This window comes from Pongo pygmaeus, chromosome 3 (assembly GCF_028885625.2).
Source record: "Pongo pygmaeus isolate AG05252 chromosome 3, NHGRI_mPonPyg2-v2.0_pri, whole genome shotgun sequence".
NCBI lineage: Eukaryota > Metazoa > Chordata > Mammalia > Primates > Hominidae > Pongo > Pongo pygmaeus.
This window is the reverse complement of record NC_072376.2, coordinates 141469238-141492810: the sequence shown is the minus strand read 5'-3', so window position 1 is coordinate 141492810 and position 23573 is coordinate 141469238. Positions and strand designations below refer to the sequence as shown.

The 23573-nt window shown below is 43.3% G+C and overlaps 1 protein-coding gene across 9 annotated transcripts in view; it reads right to left on the bottom strand.

Annotated features, from left to right (window-relative positions):
- JADE1 (jade family PHD finger 1) overlaps window positions 1–23573 on the bottom strand; it is a 65430-nt gene that overhangs the window by 28052 nt on the left and 13805 nt on the right. For 8 of the 9 annotated variants that reach the window (XM_054486815.2, XM_063664121.1, XM_054486819.1 and 5 more), the window contains exons 2-4: window positions 15201–15278; window positions 4045–4130; window positions 564–721 (exon numbers count right to left, since the gene is read on the bottom strand). In XM_054486815.2, coding sequence (XP_054342790.1) covers window positions 564–721; window positions 4045–4130; window positions 15201–15252 — 296 coding nt within the window. In that variant the 5' untranslated portion in view covers window positions 15253–15278. Of the gene's footprint in view, window positions 1–563; window positions 722–4044; window positions 4131–15200; window positions 15279–19131; window positions 21723–23573 lie in introns of those variants that run through there. The other variant, XM_054486812.2, reaches the window with a different exon arrangement.

Below are 23573 nucleotides of genomic sequence, written 5' to 3'. Positions count from 1 at the left end.
AGTAAATCCAGAGAATGCACCCCAAGAACAATGTGACCAGTCAATATAAATCCCTCCAAAACTCCCCTCTCCACAAACCCTAACTGGCAGGTCTCCTTACACCTGTCCTCCTCCAAAGGCAGAGGCAACCGCAGTAGGCGGAGCAGCTGCCTGTGCTAGTTCCCAACAAAGCCAGATGCTTCTCTCCAGGAGAGCCACTCTCCAGAGCGAATACGGAGGGCAGGAAAAGAGGATGCAGACGTGTCAACACCCAAATTTTCCTCCCCCAGCCCATCACTTCCCAGGATGTCTTGGAATTTGCCTTCCTCTCATAAGACAGCAGCACCTCCCCACAGTGGTGGCTGTAATGTTAAGTTTGGAGGCTCATGGCCCTCAAAACCACTACCCTGTATGCCTGAAGTATGTTGCTCCTGCATTTCTATTTCCACTTGAGGCCTCATGATATTTTATTGCTAACTCAGAAATTGTCTCTTCCCACAGAAATTGTCTCTTCTCAGATGCCTGCTGTCAGTGAAGAAGAGCAAGGGTGGGTGGAGAGGCTTCTGTCCTCAGGGCATCTCTACCTGGCCACAGGCTGAGGGATGGTCCCCGGGCTCACAGGCACCTGGACCCCTTTCTCCCATTCCTGTCTCCAGGGATCTGCCAACACATAGTACTCATCCGGGTTCAGCTGGTAGGAGTCATGCAACTTCATGGCAGTGATCAGGTCTGTCCTAAACACCTGGAAAGGAAGAGAAAGGGACACTGACATTTGATATTTACATTCTTATTCAGAGTGCTGGCAGCTGCAATGTAACCATGGAGCTGCCATGTAACAAGGTCACTGTATCAACACAGAACAAGCCTGACCTATTACAGAAAAACTTTGCCTGACACGCCTTTTACCTCACTCAGGCATGGGGGGTGGCAGTGCTGAGAGAACACTGCCCTCTCACTCCCTCAGTCCATAGTGTCCACAACAACGTCAACAAAAACAACAAAAAATCTTGTTGTCCGCCTCTGAATAATGTCTCTCAGTTCACCAAAAGGGCTGCTGAAAACATGTACCTGGAAATCTCTGAAGGGAGATACTGCACTCAAGGGTGCTCTAGAAATATAACTCCACTAACCAGGTAACAACTTCAAGCCAAAACCCAGAACCACTAGGGACTCATCTCCTTTTTTTTTTTCTGAGATGGAATCTTGCTCTGTCGCCCAGGCTGAAGTGCAGAGACACAATCTTGGCTCCCTGCAACCTCTGCCTCCCAGGTTCAAGCTATCCTCCTGCCTCAGCACCCCCGAGTAGCTGAGATTACAGGTGCACGCCACCACGCCCAGCTAATTTTTGTGTTTTTAGTAGAAACAGGGATTCACCATGTTGGCCAGGCTGGTCTCAAACTCCTGACCTCAAATGATCTACCTGCCTCAGCCTCCCAAACTGCTGGGATTACAAGCATGAGCCACTGCCCCTGGCCAGGGACTCATCTTCTATAATGAGACTGCCCCCACCCAGGCCCTACCTCCCAGGGCACCAGGGTTTATGGTATGGTAGCTGGTGAAGTCAAGGTCTGAGCTGGCCTAGAAAAATCTGGAAGAGAAGCAACCACAGGCCACTGGGTTGATGGGCCTGCAAAGAACATGTTTGCACACCTTCACCTGGCAAAACTTCTACCTGGGAAGAGTTATTTGTGGGGAAAGGAAATAGAGAAAGTCACTACCCTCTCCCCACTCTGCCAAAAACAGGCAGATCCAACAGTGCCCCTCTACCAAGAGAGCTCCCCAATTCCTTATCACAGGCCAAATGAAGGAAACCACAGGAAAGGCAGCCATCCCAGTGCCTATGCCACTGCAGACTCCTGGGCCTGTGGCATTCATCCTTGGTCAATGAGGCCTGCCCCTGGGGTGGAGCACAACACCGCCTCCCAGCCAGGGCTGCACAGCTGGCTCCCTCTCAAGCCTCGTCCTTGGCCCACTGGTGTCTAAGGCTGCATAAGAAAGCTCTGACCTTGACATCAGGACCAGCCCAAAGTTGTGTTTGGCGTCGAGCAAGCTTGCATCTGTAAGCTGCCCTGTCTGTTTACACAAGTCACAATGCTGAACTCTCTTTTCTCAGGACAGGGAGTTCTTTCTTGTGCTACTAAGCACAGTTCACATCATACGCCTGCTAATAGGTCCATATTTGTTTTTCCTGGTGGCTTTTCAGGCTGGTAACCACTTTAATAAACTTCACCATAATAAAGTCTGAGGCAGTGTCTGAATAAAGAGGCCATTTCTCCTGCCTGTCATTTTCAATACGGACTATTCCCCAGTATGTCACTCTTCATTTCTAAAGACCTATTAACAAGCAAGAACTAGGCCATGCACCTCCCACAAAAATCACATGTAATACCAGGATCCTTCCCTTCAAGCACAGAGCCGCTGAAGCAGGTGCCCAGCCCAGTGGACACCAACTCCCTGGCCCCCAAGAGAAAAGTACTTTAAAACCTAAGAGATGGGCCTATACCTTCAAGAGCCCAATCAGGTAAAAACATATTCCAACTAAGTGGTATAAATAAAAAACAAAGGAGTTTGCCAAAAAAGAAAGAAAATCAAACTGAAGCAATGAAATGAAAAAAAGGCAGCCTGCTATTCCTTTGCTCAAAGACTCGGTCAAGAACTGAAACAAAGGCCCTCAAATGGACATCAACTCTGGAGTCTCTGGTAGAGTATGTTAGTGCCATACATATAGTTTGGACTCAGGGTTGAGAAAAACATCTGGACCAAAATGTGGGGCTGGGACAAAGCCAGCACAGCAACCCGTGCTGCTGGGCCCCCTCCTCCATGCTTGGTGTCAGTGCTGGAAGTAGGTTTCAAACTACACCACTGGGGACCAGCCCTTGTCACACCAGGTCACAGCTCCTCAGTCCCCCTTGTATTCCTGTGATGAAGTAACAGGAGTTTAGTGTGAACATCAGAAAGGTATTTTGGGGGTTACAGACACAGCACAAGGAATTAAGAAATAAAGAACAGCAGAGACACTCTTTGGCAAAGAAAAGGAAGAAAGCACTAAAGGTTCAAAGGAAAAAAGGCCTGAAATAAAGTAAGGGGAAGAAGTGGCTACCTTCCCAAGCACATTTGATCTCATGCTAAAGTGCCTCCTGGGATGGTTTTCCACAATTCTAAAGGATGTAAACTACTTCCTCATGGAGGAAGCTATTCCACAACCAAATAACTCCTCCACTCCACAACAGGGCAGCCTTCTGATGTTCCCTATTAGAGCCCGCGAAGTTCCTCCAAGGAATATCTGCCTCTGCATTACCATTAACAGGATGAGGCTGTCTGTGAACTCACCCCATAAGAAGCAGGACAAAGCAAAGCATTCAACCAAAGAAACTCTTCCTATAACCTTCTCACTTGAAAACTGTGATAAAATAAAATGCTTTTTCTTCGACGATTTAAAGCCTAGCAAAAGTCTTTAGAATAAACAGACCTCAGGCCTCATAAGGGCCCCTAAACAAAGACCAGCAGAAAGAAATGCACCTAAAAGCAACTTTAGATAGATAGATAACAAAAGTTAGGGAGCAGAGGAAACATAAGATGAGAAACAAATTGAGAAAGAATGGGGAAAGCCTTCAGCATAATCCCCAAAACAAAACTCCCAGAGTTTTGGTTGTTGCCAAATAAGCCACAAATCCATGGCTAAAACTAACTTGAGGCTGGCAGTGACTTGGCAGCAGCTGAACCTGCTGATATCCTGGCCAGAGGAAGAAAAGTTGTTGGGAGCCAGCGAAGATGCAACGGGAAAGGAAAAAAAGAATGTAATTAATAATAATAACTAACATTTACTGAGCACTTATGTGCCAGTAACTATTCACATGCTTTGCATGTATTAGTCTATGTGTATTAACCCACTTAATCCTTACAACAATCCTATGAGGCACTTGTGTTCTCCCCATCTTACACATTTGGAAACTGGAGCACAAGGATTTGAATAATTTGCCCAGGACTGCACAAATAGACACCACTCAACTAGGTATATGGGGTAGCATATATTCATGCATAGTCAGGCAAGCATTCAAGAAGTACCTCCGAAGGCTTTCGATCTTCATGTCTGGAGCAGGAACTTCTCCTGTGCTGGGATCGGGAATTCTGGGACCAAGTAGTTGACAGGCCTAAAGAAACAAATATCCAAATAAGAACCATTAGAAACTGCAGGGGTCACTGAGTGTTCTCAGGGGTTTTCTTACCCAAACTCATCCCAGGCTCACCTCAGCATTGCACCATGAGACCACCTGTGATGCCCTCATGAGCTCATCTCTCATGAGCAGGCCTAATGTGCTCATTCTGTGCAGGGATGCTGTATCAAGGACCACACCCAACAGAAGAGAGGACTTTAAGAACACCATGCAGGTGTAGTCTTCACCCATAAGCCTGCACTGAAGAGGTTCAAAGTCTCATGCTGCTAAATACAAATTGAAAAAATATCAGGCCAGGGGTGGCGGCTCACACCTGTAATCCCAGCACTTTGGGAAGCTAAGGCAGGTGGATCACCTGAGGTCAGGAATTCAAGACCTGCCTGGCCAACTTGGTGAAACCCCAACCTCTACTAAAACTAAAAAAATTAGCTTCGCATGGTGGCAGGTGCCTGTAATCCCACCTACTCGGGAAGCCGAGGCAGGAGAATTGCTTGAACCGAACCTAGGAGGCAGAGGCTGAAGTGAGCCGAGACTGCATCACTGCACTCCAGCCTGGGGGACAGAGCGAGACTCTGTCAAAAAAAAAAAGAAAAAGAAAGAAAAGAAAAGAAAAACATCTTACTGAGTTTTCAGGAAGCTTTCTAAAACACTTTTTTAAAAAAAGGTTTCACTCCACAAGGCATAAAAACTTAGCAATCCCTAGACAGGGAACCTCAGGCCTATGGTGTAGTAAATAGCTAGCATAGTGCCATAAGGGAGGACGGTAGGTAAACAAACTTAGTGAAGACTAAGGGGCCAATTGCCAAATAACCTTTAAAATTTGCTCCACTTTCCCATGAAAATGCCAGTTGGCTCTGTTCTCTGCCTTTCTTCCAAAGGAGGTCTACTCCTATCATCTGGCCTCCCCCAGAACATGGTACCTAACTGCTGCCTAACAGGGTCTCCCAACTGCTGCCAAGTCTGAGCTCTTCTCTGCCCTGACACTTCTCAACACCAACAACTCCATCCTGCCTGAAATACTCCCTCAGCCTCAGTGGCAATTCTCTTTCCACCCTGTGGGTTCCTCCTCTCCATGCACCCCATCAACATGGGTTTCTCCTGAACTCTTTGCTCCTTTCTTGCTCCAAATGTTCTCCCCAGGGGGTGCTCACCCATGTCCACAGTCTTACCCAGCACACCCAGAGGAACCTGCCAGACCTACATTCCCAGACTAACCTCCCTCCCAAGCTCCAGATCCAGTTTCACCTTCACATAAGACATCAACCCTAAGGTATTCCTTAGATCTGTCAACTCAGCATTATAAAAACTGAGCTCAACATTTTACCCAAACCTGTTCTGCCTCTTACATTCCTACTTTGATGACTATTACCACCATTTCTACTTGACGTCAGAAATCTAAGAGTTGTCCTAGACTCTTCTCATTCAGGACACAATCAATGGCTAGGTCAATTCAACTTCCCAATAATTCCAGCTCCTCTTCTCCATCTCTGCCTGTCTCCTGTTAATTTGTTACAAAGACAACTTAAGTGCAAAACCTTCCATTTGTGGGTGCCATACTGCTGCCAGAGATCTGAAACAACCCTAACACCCACATGTAGTATTTGTCCAACTTTCTGATAATTCACCTCCACCTCCTATTTTTAATAATCATCACCCCAATCCTGAACACCTACTGTACCATTTTCCAGAAATTAACAAAATCCAGAAAAATAAAAGCCAAAAAAGCTTAAGGTTAACTGCCATTCTGCCAGTGAAATCATTTGTCACTCAGACAAGAAGCTCTTATCTCTACAGATTCCAGAGACAGCAACAGAGAATCAAAGCACCCTTAAGACCTTGGGGACCTTAAGAAATAGATTCTGCACATAAGCCTATCATCAGATTTGCGATGACCAAGACCAAATGGGATTGCCATGCTTGCCTGACAGGGACAACGTCGGCACTACCCTTGAGCACCAGCTCTGAGGCTCATTACTAGGTCAACTGACTGCTGTTCCGCCAGCACAATCAGCAGAACTGGAGCTCCTGCTGGTGGCCCCATGGCATTTCAGTAAATGTTTTAGAAAATTCTTCTTTAAAAAAATACTAAGTGTGCCTCTTTAGACTCTAAATGAACAAGAATATTTCACTCCCACACTGAAAGAAATATTCTGGGCACACTGGGGTGAGCCCAACCTGCAGAAGTTCTAAATCTGGTCATTACTGGAAAAAAGGAAGACAGACGCCGAGTTAGGAACCTGGAGATGAAGGTGGCTAGGTGGCTCCTAGGGTCTATAAACAGGCCTCTCTTTCTCCCTCTTGTCCTGGAGGCCATCCTCCAGCCGGTCGACAGCCTGAAAGAAGAGACGAGGAAAAGCACACGCAGTGTCTGGATGGAATTATCAGAAGGTTTGGGGAAGGGAAGAAAAGCAGAACAAAAAGGGATGGTCCTCCTCTGCTTTGAATTACTATCAAAAAGGTTATAAATGATAAGGAACAAAGCCAGAAATTTAGAGAATCACTCCATTGCTATACTTTAAAAATTAACATGAAGTGGGGAGAAGAGGGTCTTCAGAGTCAAATACTTTCAGAGTCAAAGCAGAAACAACAAATTCATTCATTCTCAGGTTTTCTGACCCTCTTGTCTCTTCCTAAGGATCTGTCAGGATCCCTCCCAAGTAGTTTCCAAGGTTCCCAGGAAGCTTGCAGCTTTGTTGGCATTGAACACAACCCAAATAATGACACTCATTTGAAAGCTTTTCCTAGGACTGCTTTCATGAATCCTGAAAATTGCTGTCTATGCCACATTTGCTTTTAAAAACAGATATACAAAGATGCTACATACTTGGTATCCAATAGTAATAACCAAGAGAAACTCTAGTCCACCCAAAAATAGTCTGTTCCTTTTCCTCTTAATTTACCTAGTGTTGATACAATACAGAAGAAGGAAAAGCAAAATTAATCCTATTAAACTCACTTTGCAGACAGGGAAAGACTGGTAAAGAAACTAAATTTAAATTATCACTGGCATAAGGAATGTTCTTAGCAGCTTATTTAGAAAAGCCAAAAATCAGAAACAACCTAAATATCCACCAACAGACTGTGAATGAAAAAACTCTGGTATATCCATACAGTGGAACAGCATCACAGTGGAACACCATCCAGCAATAAAAAGGAATGAGCTACTGATACATGCAAACATGAATGAATGCTGAAGTAATTCTCCTGAGTGAAAGAAGCCAGACCAAAAAAAAAGAGTCCATATTGTATTATTCCATTTACATACAACTCTAGAAATGCAAACTAATCTATAGTGACAGAAAGTAGATCAGTGGAAGACTAGAGAAAAGCGAGAGGGAAGGATTATCTTGATTTCAATGATTTCACGGGTATAAACACATGTCAAAATGTATCAAAGTACACAATTTAAATATATGAGGCTCAGAGGCTCACTGTATGTCAATTATTTCTCAATAAAGCTATTAAACATTTATCACTGAGATACTATCCATTAACAGTAAGGGGGAAAAAATTCTATTTTACTTTACACAAGTGGTCTGTATAAAACCTAGACTTTGCTGATGAACCAAGTGAGAATCTGGGAGGGGGTTGTGAACCCAAGGGAACTGCTCGGCCTTCCATGTCCAAGAGCAGGTATTTGCTGGTGATCTATTCCTTCTCATTTTCTTGTTGTATCAAAAAGTTAATCTATCAAGAGCCACTGGTATAAGACGCAGAATTTACAACATAGAGCATAGCTAAGTTAGTCAGTGCTGTGCACAAAGCAGATTCTCAATATTTCTTTGAAAAGCAGAAAATTTTTTTTTAAGTGTCATTGTTGAGGACAGTCAATCATGCTCTAACCATCACTGAAGGTGGCAGGCACTAAGAATTTATTCCTGTTTCACCTAATAGAAGATATGCTTTTGAGCTCAAGGAAAATAAAGCAATAATACATTTAAAGATAGATTTGTGGAGCCACTGTTTCCTGCTTGGAATGCACCTACATCTACAGAAACATTCATGGAAGGCCACAGGCTAGAGACTCAAAGGGAGTGTCTTGACATTGCTATACCAACACCTCTCCCTACAGCCAGGCTCTCCCCAGACACTCCCAGGAGGTCAGGAAGCTACCAGAATATTATTAAAATCCAAATAATTAACACTCCTTTTTAATTAAAACAAAATTTATAAACACTTTCTGGAAAATATTGGGGGTGGGACAGTGAGTTCAAACCAGAAATTAGAATATTTTAAATACTAAAAAGACCAGGAGTCAGTAATTTATACTACAGCAAAATATCACACACTTATTAAAAATGGTGTGCTTGCTATTGTTAAAAACTGCGTGGTAAGATTACGCTGGGTTGGTTTGCATTTTGTTTGTTTCCAGAGTGCTGATATTTAATGACAAACTAAGCATATGACGAGTAAAATTTTGTTTTACTTTCTTTTCGCTTTCAGGAAAGGAGTTAGGAACTCTAAAAATCTGCTAATAATGTCTAAAAGTATTTTACTGCCATTCACAAGGTAAAATTATTACCTAAAGTTAAGTTCACTTTACTGACAAATTTAAATGACTTAAAATTCTTGACATACACTGTTAAAAACAATTCTATATTATATTACCTCATGTTAAACATGGGAAAGACTGAGTGGGGAAAAACATTGTCTTGTTTTTAATATCCCCAACTTCCATTAAAACAGAATCCTTTGGGTTAATATAAAGTTACAAAAGGCTCAGAGTTCGTAGCACCATGAGCATGGACCCTGCCCGGGCACAACGTTCTTTCAGGCCCTATTATACAGACATCTCCAACACTCACTCCCCTTTGAAATATCAAAAATAGTCATGCTGTCTTGCCCTAGATCTAAAATAAGGAAAACCTCAAGAGTAAATCTAACACATACTGCACACACCTTCCACATTTGGTAGCTGGTGTGTGATAAGCTTCTCATGTTGTGCCATGCACAAAAGGTTCAGAAATTAGAATGAATGGCAGTCTTCGTGTTCGCTGCACCACAAAATGCAAACTATGAAAGAACCTTGCCACTGATCAAACGGCGGTCACCCTGTCTCAGTCACTGCTCTGGACACTAAATAATATGCTGGTATCTGTCTTTAGGGGTGTTAAACCAGCTTAACAAAATAAGATGCTTAAAACTGGCAAGTATCGAGTCCAGCAGCCTGGTGACACAGCAAGGGCACACAGACCCGACAAACGCATCTATGAGTTACTTAAAAGCCAAGCTAGCCTTGTACTAGAGTAAAGCAATGCTGTGTTAATTCTCATCTCAAATTAGGGAAATTTAATCTAGTTACTGTTTATTTGTTTTAGCTGCATGATAGAAGACAAGCATCTGATATAACTGTCATTTAGACCAGGGGTTGACCCTATACCTATCATAGTTTTTTACCCCAGCGTAGCCCAGCTCTACAGCCAAACTCACTCCCACTTCCAACAAACACAGGCATCATACATACATTCAAAGAACTGGCCCAGAAATGTTTCAACATACTTAAATACACTTAGGCCTTCAACCAACTGACACACATACATCTGACACTCACCCACCATTTCTGCTGAGGTCCAAGTACAAGTCAGTGGGAAAATTACTAATTTTAAATTTCAGTTGGCTTCCTTTCTGCCCATTCCTTATCACAGGTGATGGGGCAGAACCTGGCTCTGATAGGTGGGGAGACAGACTGCTTCCACCCTAGCTCAGGTGTAGAAACAGGGAGACCAGAGAGGGCCCATATGGAGCCTGGCTCCAGACCTTCTTCCCACAGAAAGTCAACAAATCTCTGAAATTTAAGGAAGTCAGACAAGAATAAGAAGTCCTGCTCTATAACTTTAGGAAAATCTTAACAGTATCAGCACACTTCTATCATTCTTTGTGAAGTAAGGAATGAGACCAATCTCCCTTTGGACCTTTGAGAGACACCAAATTTTAAAAACAACCAAAACCAACAAAAACACCATTTGCTACATATATATAAAGATGCTGATCATACTCAGGGGGCTGATGCAGGAAAATCACTTGAACCTGGGAGGCGGAGGTTGCAGTGAGCTGAGATTATGCCACTGTACTCCAGCCTGGGCAACAGAGCGAGACTCTATCTCAAAAAAAAAAAAAAACAGTGCTGATCAGAGATACTATTGGCCTGAGATAAACAATAATATATAATTGCTGATAAAAACAAGGATACTTGATGTTTAAATTAGCCTCTACAGGTTTACTGAAGATAACATGAAATGTCCTTTAGGTTTTAGAAATATAGTTGCCTCTTGAACAACACGGGTTTTAACTGCCCGGTTCACTTATGTGAGAATTTTCTCTCTGCCACCCCTAAGACAGCAAGATGAATGCCTTCTCTTCCTCCTCCTCTTCTACCTACTCAACATGAAGACAAAGTTGAATACCTTTATGATTATCTACTTTCACTCACTGAATAGTATATTTTATATATACACATATATATTTCCTCTTCTTTATGATGTTCTTAATATTTTCTCTAGCTTACTTTATTATAAAAATACAGTATTAATACATATGACATATAAAATATGTTGATTTACGTTATTAGTAAGGCTTCCGGTTAACAGTAGGCTATTATTAGTTAAATTTTTGGGAGTCAAAAGTTATACAAAGAATTTTGATTTGCAGGGTAGGGGGAGTTGTTCAAGGATCAACTGTACTGAAAATAGTTAGTGGACCCCATTCCCACATGTGCCAAATCCCTAAGGACAGGATCCTGGGCTGGAAAGCAGAAAATTAAGGACTTGTTTCCCTTGGCCACGCTCTGGCGCAATGTGTAACTCCAGAGACTGGCTGAGCCACCCAGTCCCAGAAGCCCAGCAATTGCAGACGCTGCCTGCAAACACCCCAACATTACTCCATCCAACTGCAGGGCTGGGCCTCCAGGGCACCTGGAGAAAGGCTTCAACTATGACTGCAGCTGTATAAGGGCTTGCACCTGGCACAGAAAATGCCTGCCCGTCCCCCAACTGTAAATACCACACTGGTATTCCTCTGGACCAGGCCAGAAAACAAGGCAAAGGGCTCCAGACCAGAGGCCAGCAAGTCCCAGCCACGGCTGTGGCTCGTGCTGCAGCCCCATGCTGACGTCTGCAGCTGCCTCTCCTTCATTTGGACATGGTGTGCACTGGGCTGGGAAGTGCTGCCAAAATTCTGTCAGGCCTGCAGGCTAGAGAGGCTGAGGTGTGGCCACTGCATAGACCCTGTCTTTCTTGTAAGCAGAACTGTCCAAATGCACAGGCCCGGCTGAAGGAAGGCAGAGTATGGGTAGTTAACCCAGGTAGGCCTCATTTTGTGGACCTGAATGCAGGGACAGGAGGCATACCCCACAACACAGGCCACTCAGTTATATACAAAAGGAAGGCTCCAATGCAAATGAGTGAGTTGGTGGCAGAGGCTGTGAACCGGCTGCCTTCAGAGGGCATGGAAAGGGGTGTGTTCCAACGCAATGAGTATGTGCATATTTTTATAAGCGTGGCATTCCAGGGGTTCTTAATGAGAACTCTGCGTTTACCACTACCATCATCCACCTTATCAAATATTGAGCGTGGACGGACAGCATGGCTGTAAGGCATCAACATATACTTTATATTGAACCAGCTGTATGACAAAAGGACAGCCAACCTTCTACTAGCAACTATCATTCCTCTCCTCCACCACCAGATTTCCATGTTTAGCCTGGGCTAACCCTTTGGTAACCTACAAATATTTACCTTAATTCTCCATCCCCAGCTTCTTGATGGAGGCCAGTACAGACTTGTGACTTGACAGACACACTTTTGGTGGGGATTGTGGATACTCTCTTCCTCCTTCCTTTCTAACCAGAGTTCTACGTGGAATTTTTTTTTTTTTTTTTAAATAGAGATGGGTTCTCGCTTTGTTGCCCAGGCTGGTCTCCAATTCCTGGGCTCAAGCAATCCTCCCAGCTCAGCCTCCCTAAGTGTCGGGATTACAGTCATGAGCCACCGTGCCCGTCCTGAACATATGTATTTTAAATGAAATATTTGGCCAGGCGCGGTGGCTCACGCCTGTAATCCCAGCACTTTGGGAGGCAGAAGGCGGGCAGATCACGAGGTCAGGAGATCAAGACCATCCTGGCTAACACAATGAAACCCTGTCTCTACTAAAAAATACAAAAAAGTAGCCGGGCGCAGTGGCAGGCGCCTGTAGTCCTAGCTACTCAGAGGCTGAGGCAGCAGAATGGTGTGAACCCAGGAGGCGGAGCTTGCAGTGAGCCGAGATCATGCCACTGCACTCCAGCCTGGGCGACAGAGCAAAGACTCCATCTCAAAAAAAAAAAAAAAAAAAAGAAATATCTGGTCTTCTAGGGCTTTTATGGGCTGAATTGTACCCCCATCCCCAAATGTGTACTTTGAAGCCCTAACCTCCAATCTCAGAATGTGACTATATTTGGAGACAGGGCCTTGAAAGGGGTGACTGAGTTAAAATGAGGCTATTAGGGTGGGCCATAATCCAATTTCGTCACATCGAGGCACACCAGGGATGCCTGTGCAAAGGAAAGGCCAAGTAAGAACACAGTGAGAAGAAGTCCATCTGCAAACCACGAGAGGCCTCAGAAGAAACCACACCTGCCAGTACCTTGGACTTTCAGTCTCCAGAACTGGGAGAAAACAAATTTCTGTTGCTTTAAACTACCAGGGGCTGTGGTACTTTTTTGTAGCATCCTGAGCTGACTAATATGAGGCCTTCTGGGCTACTAGGAGCCTCTGGACAACTGAAAGCGACTAAACTAAGCCAAGGTCCAGAACTACACTGTCCAACACAGTGGACACTAGCCACATGTGTCTTCAAATTTTTTAATTCATTAAAATTAAGTAAAAGTTTAAAATTCAGCTCCTCAGTTGTACTAGATTAGTACATTCTCATCCTATGGGACGATGCTAGTCCAGAAAAGAGGAGGCTCTAAATCTGAGAGAACATCCAGGAGAAACTTTTCTAACACAGCTCTCCCAAGGAAGAGAGGCAGTGACGAGAGCAGACAGAGTCAGCATACACCTGATGCTCAATGCCAAGAAAAATATTTAAATAGGGCTCTTAAGCTTTTATTGGGCATTATCTTTATACGGAGGTAATTCACCAAGCAGTCTTCTGACTAATTCTCACCCTAAAAGCAAGAATTTTTTTTCAAGACGGAGTCTCGCTCTGTCACCAGGCTGGAGTACAGGGGCTGTGATCTCGGCTCACTGCAACCTCCGCCTCCTGGGTTCAAGTGATTCTACTGCCTCAGCCTCCTGAGTAGCTGGACTACAGGCATGCACCATCATGCCCAGCTAATTTTTAGGAGAGATGGGGTTTCACCATGTTGGCCAGGATGGTCTCAATCTCTTGACCTTGTGATCCGCCCGCCTCGGCCTCCCAAAGTGCTGGGAATACAGGTGTGAGCCACCAGGCCAGGCAAGACTTTTTTTTTTTAAATTAATGTAGGACAAAATTATGTACTCAAGCAAGCAGCATTTATGGAGTACTTATAACTCACAAAGACACTTTGATAGGCACCATACAGGGGCAGAGAAGAAATTCCCAATGATGTTTTTGCCTCAAGGAGTAAAATGCCTAAAACTATAAACATTAGAAAACAGGTAGGCAGGGTTATGAAACAAAAAGCGCCTCAGAAGTTCGGAAGGTGGCATCCCAAAGGCTCGGACAGGTGGCTTTACCTGCCTGCACTTGGAAACAGACCTTTAATACCTTTCTCTGAAATAAGAGGAAAGGTCTTTCCCTCTGGAGCCCCTGCACCCTCTCTCAACTTAGTTCACTTCTCTCCTGCTGCCAACATCAGCAGTCAACCCTAAAACTCTCAATTCCTTAGAGGTCCTCATTGCAAGCCCTTCACACCTGACACTCTCCCATAACGGCCAATTCTCCTCCCCAAAAGCCCTGTGCCTGTGCCAAGCACACCAACCGAAATATCACATTGAGTTCTGTTTTTCATGTTCCTGGTCCCCTCTTCTGAACGGGGTGGTACCTACAGCAGCAAAGCCTTGCTTTGTAATGTGCAGCTTTTAACTTGCTGAAAACTTAGAGCACAGAAAACTGAAAATAACCCTATTTGCCTAAAAAGTATTTCATCCTTAAGGATCTACACAACCTTCATCTCCTCTGCAGGTTTCCCTGCCCTCCCCTCCTCTGAATCTGTATCTGTATCTGTTTCCACAGTGCATCAAAAAGACATCTCTATTACTGCCCTGATGACTTTCACATCAGAGCTCTTCTTACATATGTCTAAAGCAGAGTTCCTTGAAAGCAGGCCCAGCTCCTTTCCCATCACACATTCTTTCAAGGTGTCCTGGGTCTAATTTGTAATGTAAAACATAAGCTAATGGGCTAGAGCTCAGGCACTATGCTAGGTACAAAATTTCCCTCTGTTATCTGAGGGGAGCTCTTCTCTGAGTAGTCTGTTAGCTTCTCAATACACAGACACTGTGTGATATTTATTTTGACTGCCTGGAAGCCAACTAACTTCTGGTTCTCAGCTGCACTGTGAAAATATGAAGTTGCCAGAGAGCTGAGATACAGACAGCAGTAGTATTCAATATAGTCACATTAAAACCAAGTGAAGAGCAGGGACTTTCGACCTATTAAGAACCTGTACTTAATAATTTTCACATCACACTAGGCAGTCTTCAACCTCCCCTTGTATTGAGTTGAACCAGTTAATGATTACCTGGCTTTGATTAAGTTCCCCTATCATAAAGTGCAACTGCGAAGTACCATAAATGATGTTTAGGAAAACCAGACACACCAGTGACTCTTGGAACTGGATTATTCCTCCCAGGATAACAAATAGGAAGCCTCAGGAATGCTTGCCTGCAGTCAACCTTACCCAGTAAGATCTGGTTACAGACCTGCAGTATCACACTCAGGTATGTTTCTCCAGGCTTTGGCTTTCTCTGACCTGCCTGATATGCAAAGGGCCTCAGCTATTTAAAGCATTACATTAAAAAATCATGTTTTTACCCTGACCCAAACCCTGGTAGGCTCCAAGAACAAGAAAGCAGGACTTACTGCCATTGTCGTCAGAATCCTCACTGCTGCTGGGAAGGCGACCTCGTTTCATGATCTCCCCGGGAAACAGCAGGCAGCCTGCAAAGCAATGAGACAGCACTTAACCCAAGATGATAATACACAATCATCAAGTTGTGCTTCAGATGGCAGCCCAGGATTTACAGCAAACAAAAGCAAACAAAACGCTTTAAGTAGCATTTGAATTGTAAACAGTAAAAAGACCAAAGATACATAATTAGGTGCAATCATTAACAGACCAGGTTAAAAAAGGAGGGGGAGGGGTGGAGAAGTCACACATCAGTAGGTCTCCCAAAGATGCCAGGTTTCTTTCTATATTCCTGTGACATTATTACTATAACTACTCCAGGAATCTTTAGCTGACTGGCAGCAGGCACTGCAGAAAAATATCCACAGCAATGAACACTGTACTGTGCTTCCTCACTACAGACAGATTCATATTTTATGCGTACATGTGGGGGGTGGGGTGGGGTTGTGCCTGGATGTGTGAATATTTACACTGCACTGGGCATGATTATGCTTCTCAGGCAAATTTTACTAAAATAACCCTAAAAGCCGAAAGAAACAAAACAAATGGGGTAATGGGAATGCAAATGTCTTCTCCAGCCATCTCCAACCCCACAGATGGAACAGGAAGGAACCACAGACATTATACAATTTTGATCCAGACCCTTCCCTTTCACATTAAGAAACTAAAGCCAAGAAAGGTTAAGCAGCAACTTCCCCAAGGTCACGTTGTGGGAATGGAGCTTCTAATTCCAAATCTAACACTATTTCCACTCCACTTCACCTCAGCTCCCTTCAGGACAAATAGAACCAAATCCAGCCAAAATTAAGCCAATTTGTACAAAGACCCAGCGCACCTGGCCACCTCCTCCCAGGTAGCTGATGATAACAGAATTCTAGCACTACCCTCAAGTATGAGAAAGGCTGCATTTAGGTAAGAAGGCAGTGAACTGAGACGGAATGGGCAGTAATGAACTTATACAGATGATCTCACGGTTATATTCACACAGGGCAGCTCTCTAAACAAATACAAAAACTTTTCCAAATTAAAATTACTGATCAACCTGACATCTTTAGGGCACTGGTCTGTCAGTTCAATGAATCCTAAAGAGGAAAGGGAGGTTTTCCGAGTCAGAAAAAGTATGGTAGTCCATCACCTACCTACCCATCCACCCTCTCAGAAAAGTACATCCCAACCTCCTCCTCATTGGGAATCACAATATGTATGATGTGGTGTTAACAATGCAAATATGGCTAGGCATGGTGGCTCACCCCTATAATCCCAGCACTTTGGGAGACAAAGATGGGAGGATCACTTGAGGTCAGGAGTTCGAGACCAGCCTGGCCAACATGGTGAAACTCCGTCTCTACTAAAAATATAAAAATTAGCCAGGCGTGGTGGCGGACGTCTGTAATCCCAGCTACTTAGGAGGCTGAGGCAGGAGAATCGCTTGAACTCAGGAGGCGGAGGTTGCAGTGAGCCGAGATCACACCACTGCACTCCAGCCTGGGCGACAGAGACCCTGTCTCAACATACACACACACACACACACACACACACACAACAATAGAAGTGTGGCACATAGGAACGGTGTGGAGAAAAAAATGTGGAAAACCGGGCTCGGTGCGGTGGCTCACACCTGTAATCCCTGCACTTTGGGAGGCTGAGGCGGGAGGATCACGAGGTCAGCAGTTCGAGACCAGCCTGACCAACACGGTGAAACCCTGTCTCTACTAAAAATACAAAAATTAGCCGTACGTGGTGGCACACGTCTGTAATCCCAGCTACTCAGGAGGCTCAAGCAGGAGAATCACTTAAACCCGGGAGGCGGAGGTTGTAATGAGTGGAGATCACACCACTGCACTCCAGCCTATGCAACACACTGAGATTCCATCTCGAAAAAAAAAAAGAAAGAAAAATGTGGAGAACCACTGTGATAGAACAAGAAAGCAATTTTAAAAAACCAAAGCTCCACTCTAAAAAGGCCTATAAAAGAGCAGTCAAAAAAGCCTTAACTCCCTTTTCCTTTAACTAGTCACTTCACAATTTATCACCCTCTGTTAAAATTGTATATAAGCCTTCATGTCTAACTCTTTTTGGGTTTTTTCTCTTCGGTGACGTCTCCTTTCCTTTACCCCCATCTGGCACATAAAAATATCAGCATCAGTGAAGTTTGTTTGCCTTTTCTCCTGTAATGTCTTTTGTCATTTAATTCAGACTCGCATGAACTGAACCTAAAAAAGTAGATGAAAAGATTTTCCTATACTACACTTAAAAAATGGATCTACACAACTCATCCAAATATTTAAGTCCCTAATCTATAATTGCAATATTTTATATTTTCTTCCTGAGAAACTCACCCAGTTAAAGTTTTTGTTTACCAATTGATTCTTCAAAAGCCATTAAAATGATGTACCAAGAGAAAGCCTGAACATAAGTCCTGATCAGTATGGCTCATGAGCTATATTATGGACACGCTTTACAAGCTGGGGTTTCATGCTGTAGGCATAGTCAAGTCCTAAAACCCACTCCATCCCTTTTCCAAAAGCCCCACTCACCCATAACCAGGCAATCTGCAACTTGGCCTGGGGCAAGCCCACTCCAGCCCTCAGGTTCCATAACCAAGAAACACCAGTGGCCCACTCCCTATTCAACTGTTTTCTCTGCCCTGTGTGTGCCAAAAACACCAACTGCAGACAGCTAAGCTCTCCAACCTTCTAGAGAACGCACCTCTGGGTCCCCTCAGGATCCAGCAAGAAGTAAAAGGGAAAAGGGAAAGGCAGAAGACCACTCACTCCTAAAAGCTTCAGCTCCCCAAAGCCAACATTACAAAAGAGTGCTAAAAAAAATTGCTACTAGGCTGGTCGCGGTGGCTCACATGTGTAATCCTAGCACTTTGGGATGCCAGGGCAGGAGGACTGCTTGAACCTAGGAGTTGAGACCAGAGTAGGCAACACAGGGAGACCCCTATCTCTATAAAAAAAATTTAAAAATTAGATTTACCTAATAGAGTAGCTTTTAAGAATCTTTTTGAATCAAAATGCTTACTTTCCAGCTTTCAAACACAACTCCCTGAGGAAGCACTTCAACAGTCACTAAATAAAGAACGTAAGCATTGGCCAAAATACAATGATGCACCTAAACACACATAAATACTCTCTTAAGCAAAATTATTCAAGTAAAAGAAGAGTAAAAATAGTATTTTCTTTCTAATGAAATCCATTTTCATCCACCCTGAAGATCTTGAGTAATGAGGGTTTGAGAGTGCTGTATTTGCTTCTCCAGGGAACTTGGCACAGTAATGGGGGTTAGTGCTCAGCAGAATTTCCTCCTCTGTTGCTCTAAAGTACTTAAACCTTGACATCAAGCTGATTTGTCTCACCCAGGATTACTTACTATATCAGAAAATCAAAATACATGTCACTATCTTTAAGCTACACAATACAGTGGTTGTATGCTGCAAACATCTGCCCCACTAAAAGCCAGCATCTGCATCATCACCTTTCCTGACTCTCAGGGCAATGGCTAATTACTAATCTAGACGGTAGTAGGGTAAGTAATAATCAATTAAAATGTTAAAACGGCTACTCACAACACCCCAAAGTAGCAATAAGATATAATGGCACATAAGGCAGCCGACAAACATTTGAATATCTCATATATTAGGAGGTGCTGGATGAAAATTACTATCCCTGACCTCATAGAGCTTTTGGCCTAGTTGAGCAGACAGGAAAACAACGGAAATTCACTACTGTTTGTGCCTGACAGTGGTAAATGCAGAGTTCTACAGGAATACAAAAGGTGGATAAGAGTCAGAGGAGGCTAGTAAGACTGAGCTGAGTCCTGAAGAACAAAGAGGAGGTAGCCAGAAAAAGGAGCATGTTTGGGGCAGAGCACCATACTTACCAACATATGTGTAACACAGCATATTACTCTGGGTAGCATCTTCATACACATCCATTCTCACCTTATAGCCAATTGCCAAGGTTTACTGATTCATAATGTTATGACTCTCTGAAGTCCCCATATGCCCTGTGGGTTTGTCCTTCAACGACTTGTACCTAGAAAGCTTTAAACACCTATCCTCCAAACTATGATTTCTTCCTACTTCCAATTATTACAACAATCAATAAATTACACCCCATGAGGCAACCTCATCAAAATACTATATGCAGATCTCTCCCTCCATTCCACATTACAAATAGGTCTAAGTCCAAACTGTCCAGCCAAAAATGAAGTTTTCTGACTTCTCACAGCTTTACTCAGGCATCTGGTTCTAGCAAGCCCCAAAACCCAGAGCTCACATTGGTTGGGCCAGGCTTCTTCCCTGAACACTCTGCTTTCTTTCAGTTCTCATTCTCTGCTAATGCTGCTCCTGTTGCTCCTTGCTCCCTATTCTAATCCCACCTCTTTTCTGGGGCTCAGCTCAAAGCCACTGACCACTCCAACTCCAAACACTTATATTCTGTACTGCTCAGTTCAACTTTCTTCCTCTTTTAGAACTTTTTCACCTTGCTTTTCAATGCACTGTTACCTTAACAGTATCACTGAAAAATATTACTCATGACACTTGTTAGAAATGGTAAAGCAGATTTTACTCAAGGGGGACCATGGTGGTAGGTACAGGGAACACCGCAATGGGATCTTGCAGAGGGGGATGGAGACTGAACCCAACTCAGATTCCAATAGAGGTGGAGATTTATAACCAAGGAGAAGGGTGGGGCCAGTGGATAGGAGACTACTAAACAGAAATATCAAGGATAAGGGGTTTATGGCTAAACTAATTTGATAGGATTATTCTTGAAGACAGGCCAGGATAAGATAAGACAGAGTGGTCAGATACCCAGGTGAAGAATTTTCCCTAAACTGATTTTAACAGGATTTTTGCTTCAACTGGATTCAACAATAATACAAAGAGAAGCCCAAGGTAGTGCCCATTCACGCAGAGGACCAGAGGAGCGTGACTAAAGTTTTGGTCAAAGGAGTCTTTGTCAGTATTCAATCAACTACTGCCTTGCATCATGACTTAAATGTTGCATGTGTGTGTCTCTAAAGATTACAGTAATTTCTGGAGAACAGATTCTCTCAAGTCAAATATGAAAAAAACATAACAGAGGGCCAGGTGCAGTGGCTCATGCCTGTAATCTCAGCACTTTGGGAGGCCGAGGCAGGCATATTATCTGAAGTCAGGAGTTCGAGACAAGCCTGGCCAACATGGGAAAACCCCATCTCTACTGGGAAAAAAAAAAAAAAACACAAAAATTAGCCAAGCGTGGTGGTGCATGCCTGTAGTCCCTGCTACTCAGGAGGCTGAGGCAGGAAAATCACTTGAACCCAGGAGGTGGAGGTTGCAGTGAGCTGAGCGTGTGCCACTGCACTCCAGCCTGGGCGACAAGAGTGAAACTCTGTTTCAAAAAAAAAAAAAGACATAACAGAGAAGGGGGACCATGATGGTAGGTATAGGGAACACTGCAATGGGACCTTGCAGCAGGATACAGAGATTGAATCCAACTCAGACTGATCAGAAACAAGGCCTCTCAGCGTGGCTACAATAGATGCCCTCAGAACTCTGGATCCAGGTGACACAGCTCACCCTGACATTCTGTCTACATTTCCTCAAAACTGATGCAAAGTTATCCAGCTTTCGGAGCCTGGAGTGTCCACTTGCCACGAGAAACATAATAGCTACAGAGACAAAAGAGCTAGTTAGTGGGCATTTGGGAGTTTGCCCAAAAAGAGGAAGACTACCTAGGAAGTTAAAAACAGAACATGCCTGGAAAGGCCACTGGCCAAAGATCCTGGCTGGACCAGTTACTTGACAATCCTCTGGTGTCTCTACTCCACTCACTGCACGAAGAGATGCACCAAGACAACTGAGCATCTGCGGCAGCTGCCAGAAAACCATCTCCCCAGGAAATGCAAACATATGCTTTACCCACTGGCCCAAACCCCTATTTAGATTATATGCAGATCACTCTCTCCTTGGATCCCTTCTGTCATGTGGGTTAAAATGCAGTAAATTAGCTAACATAATAATTTGAGGAAAATTTTATCAAGGTAGACGTCAGAGATACGGTGAACAAGATATGGAATGTCTGCGCTGCAGGAGCACATGGTCTACTTGGAGGAAACATCAAATAACCAGACAAGTGGCTTCAGTGTGTTAAGTGCTATAAAAGTCACCAGATTACTGCTCACATGCACATGAGATAGCAAGGCACCTGAAAACCTGGAAATTTACATTCCTCTGACTGAAACTGGGAAAAGTCTGCATGCAATAGATTGAGAGGAGCCGCTATGTGAAGGAACCCATCCTTAGGGTGGCTCAGGAAATTGAGTGAACAAGTTCAGTGACCTAGGCGTGGTCATGACTGATGTGATGATTCTAAAAAAGAATGAGAATCTCATGGACAAGGAGAGAAGGACTTTTACAAAAGAATAAGAGGGCTGGGCACAGTGGTTCACACCTGTAATCCAGGCATTTGGGGAGCCGAGGCAGGCATATCACTTGAGGCCAGGAGTTTAAGACCAGCCTAGCAACATGGTGAAACCCCATCTCTACTAAAAACACAAAAAGTTAGCAAAGTTTGGTGGTGTATTCCTGTTGTTCCAGCTACTTGAGAGGCTGAGGCAGGAAAATCGCTTGAACCCAGGAGGCAGAGGTTGCAGTGAGTCAAGATCATACCACTGCACTCCAGCCCAGGCAATATAGCAAGACTCTGTCTCGAAAAAAGAAACAAAAAAAGAGTAAGGTAATTAAGAATTTGAGGATGTTTATTCAATGCTATTCCTGGGAAACAAGGACTGATTTGAGGAAAACAAACTGTCCAGTTACTAGAATTACTTACTCTCTGTGGTGGAACAGGGCCCATTTATCAGGCCATAAACTCTATAGCTATAATAAGGATTACACCCTAGTGATTTTAACTGTCTTATGGCTCATATGCAGAAAGGCTGGTTTCTCTCTCAAAGTATCAGTTTTATTTACTGTTTCCATTTTTATTTATTTCACTCAAGAAGTTCTAGAAGGTACTCAATTAAAGACCTCTACATACATTCATATATCACCCAATGCAATACTATGTATTAAAATAACCTACTGGATGAATGCCTTAGTTCCCGTACTGTTACCTCATGTTCAATCCACTTTACTGAATTTGAGATGCTTTTACTTTAATATCTAATTGACCTTTAACTGGAATAACTTCTACTGTATTCACTTTTAAATTTATTGATGTCCTTCCATTCTGTCAAATAGCTAAAATCTAATACCTAAAGGTACTAAAGAATGTATTTTCAGAAACCAGGTGGTCTTCTATAAAACTAAGTATTTTATGAGCTACTCCTTTCTCTTTTATTTATTTATTTTTTTTTTTTTGAGTTGGAGTCTAGCTCTGTCACCTAGGCTGGAGTGCAATGGCTTACTCAGCTTACTGCAAGCTCCACCTCCCGGGTTCACGCTATTCTCCTGCAGGCACCTGCCACCACGCCCGGCTAATTTTTTTTTTTTTGTAATTTTAGTAGAGACGGGGTTTCACCGTGTTAGCCAGGATGGTCTCGATCTCCTGACCTCATGATCTGCCCGCCTTGGCCTCCCAAAGTGCTGGGATTACAGGTGTGAGCCACCGCGCCCTGCCACTCCTTTCTGTTTAAGTTCACATAGTTCAAATTATTTTTTAAACACTAGATACCTGATAATTTGATTCCTAAATTACTGATCATAGAATACTCCCCCAAAAAGATACATTATATTCTTAATAGGTCACTTTTGTCTTCTATGGAATATACAGTTCTAAATACCCAAATATAATGACCTATAACTTCACAATAAAATCTGTCCACCTGCCCCTAAATGAATGTGAAGGAAACCCAGCTGGTTTCTTACCTCAGTTTTTAAAGTAAACGTTAATCGCTTAAATATGAAGTTTTCCAGTTGGCAACATTATCTAATTCATATGCTCACAGAATCTAAAAATACTACTATGACTATAACTCAAACACAGATTCTCAATTTAACTAAAGGGTTATATCTAGTCAAAAAAAGGCATACATTTAACTGACAAAATAGCTTAAATCTTAAGCGTTAATGTTTTAATCTTGTCTAAATATCTCAAGCGAAAAAATGTGCTCTTTATAACATCATACATCAAAACTTATTTAAGGAAAATGCTGGCCCAAGCTAATACAGAACCTCCGAAAGGAGGTAAAACTTACAAATATTCAGCTGACAAGTTTACATTAGCAATAAATAGCCACCTCCTCCAAAAGAAAAAAATTATGATAACTGACCACATAATAAATAACTATAATATTTACTCTTAGGAGCATTACTCATAAAGCCCATGTAC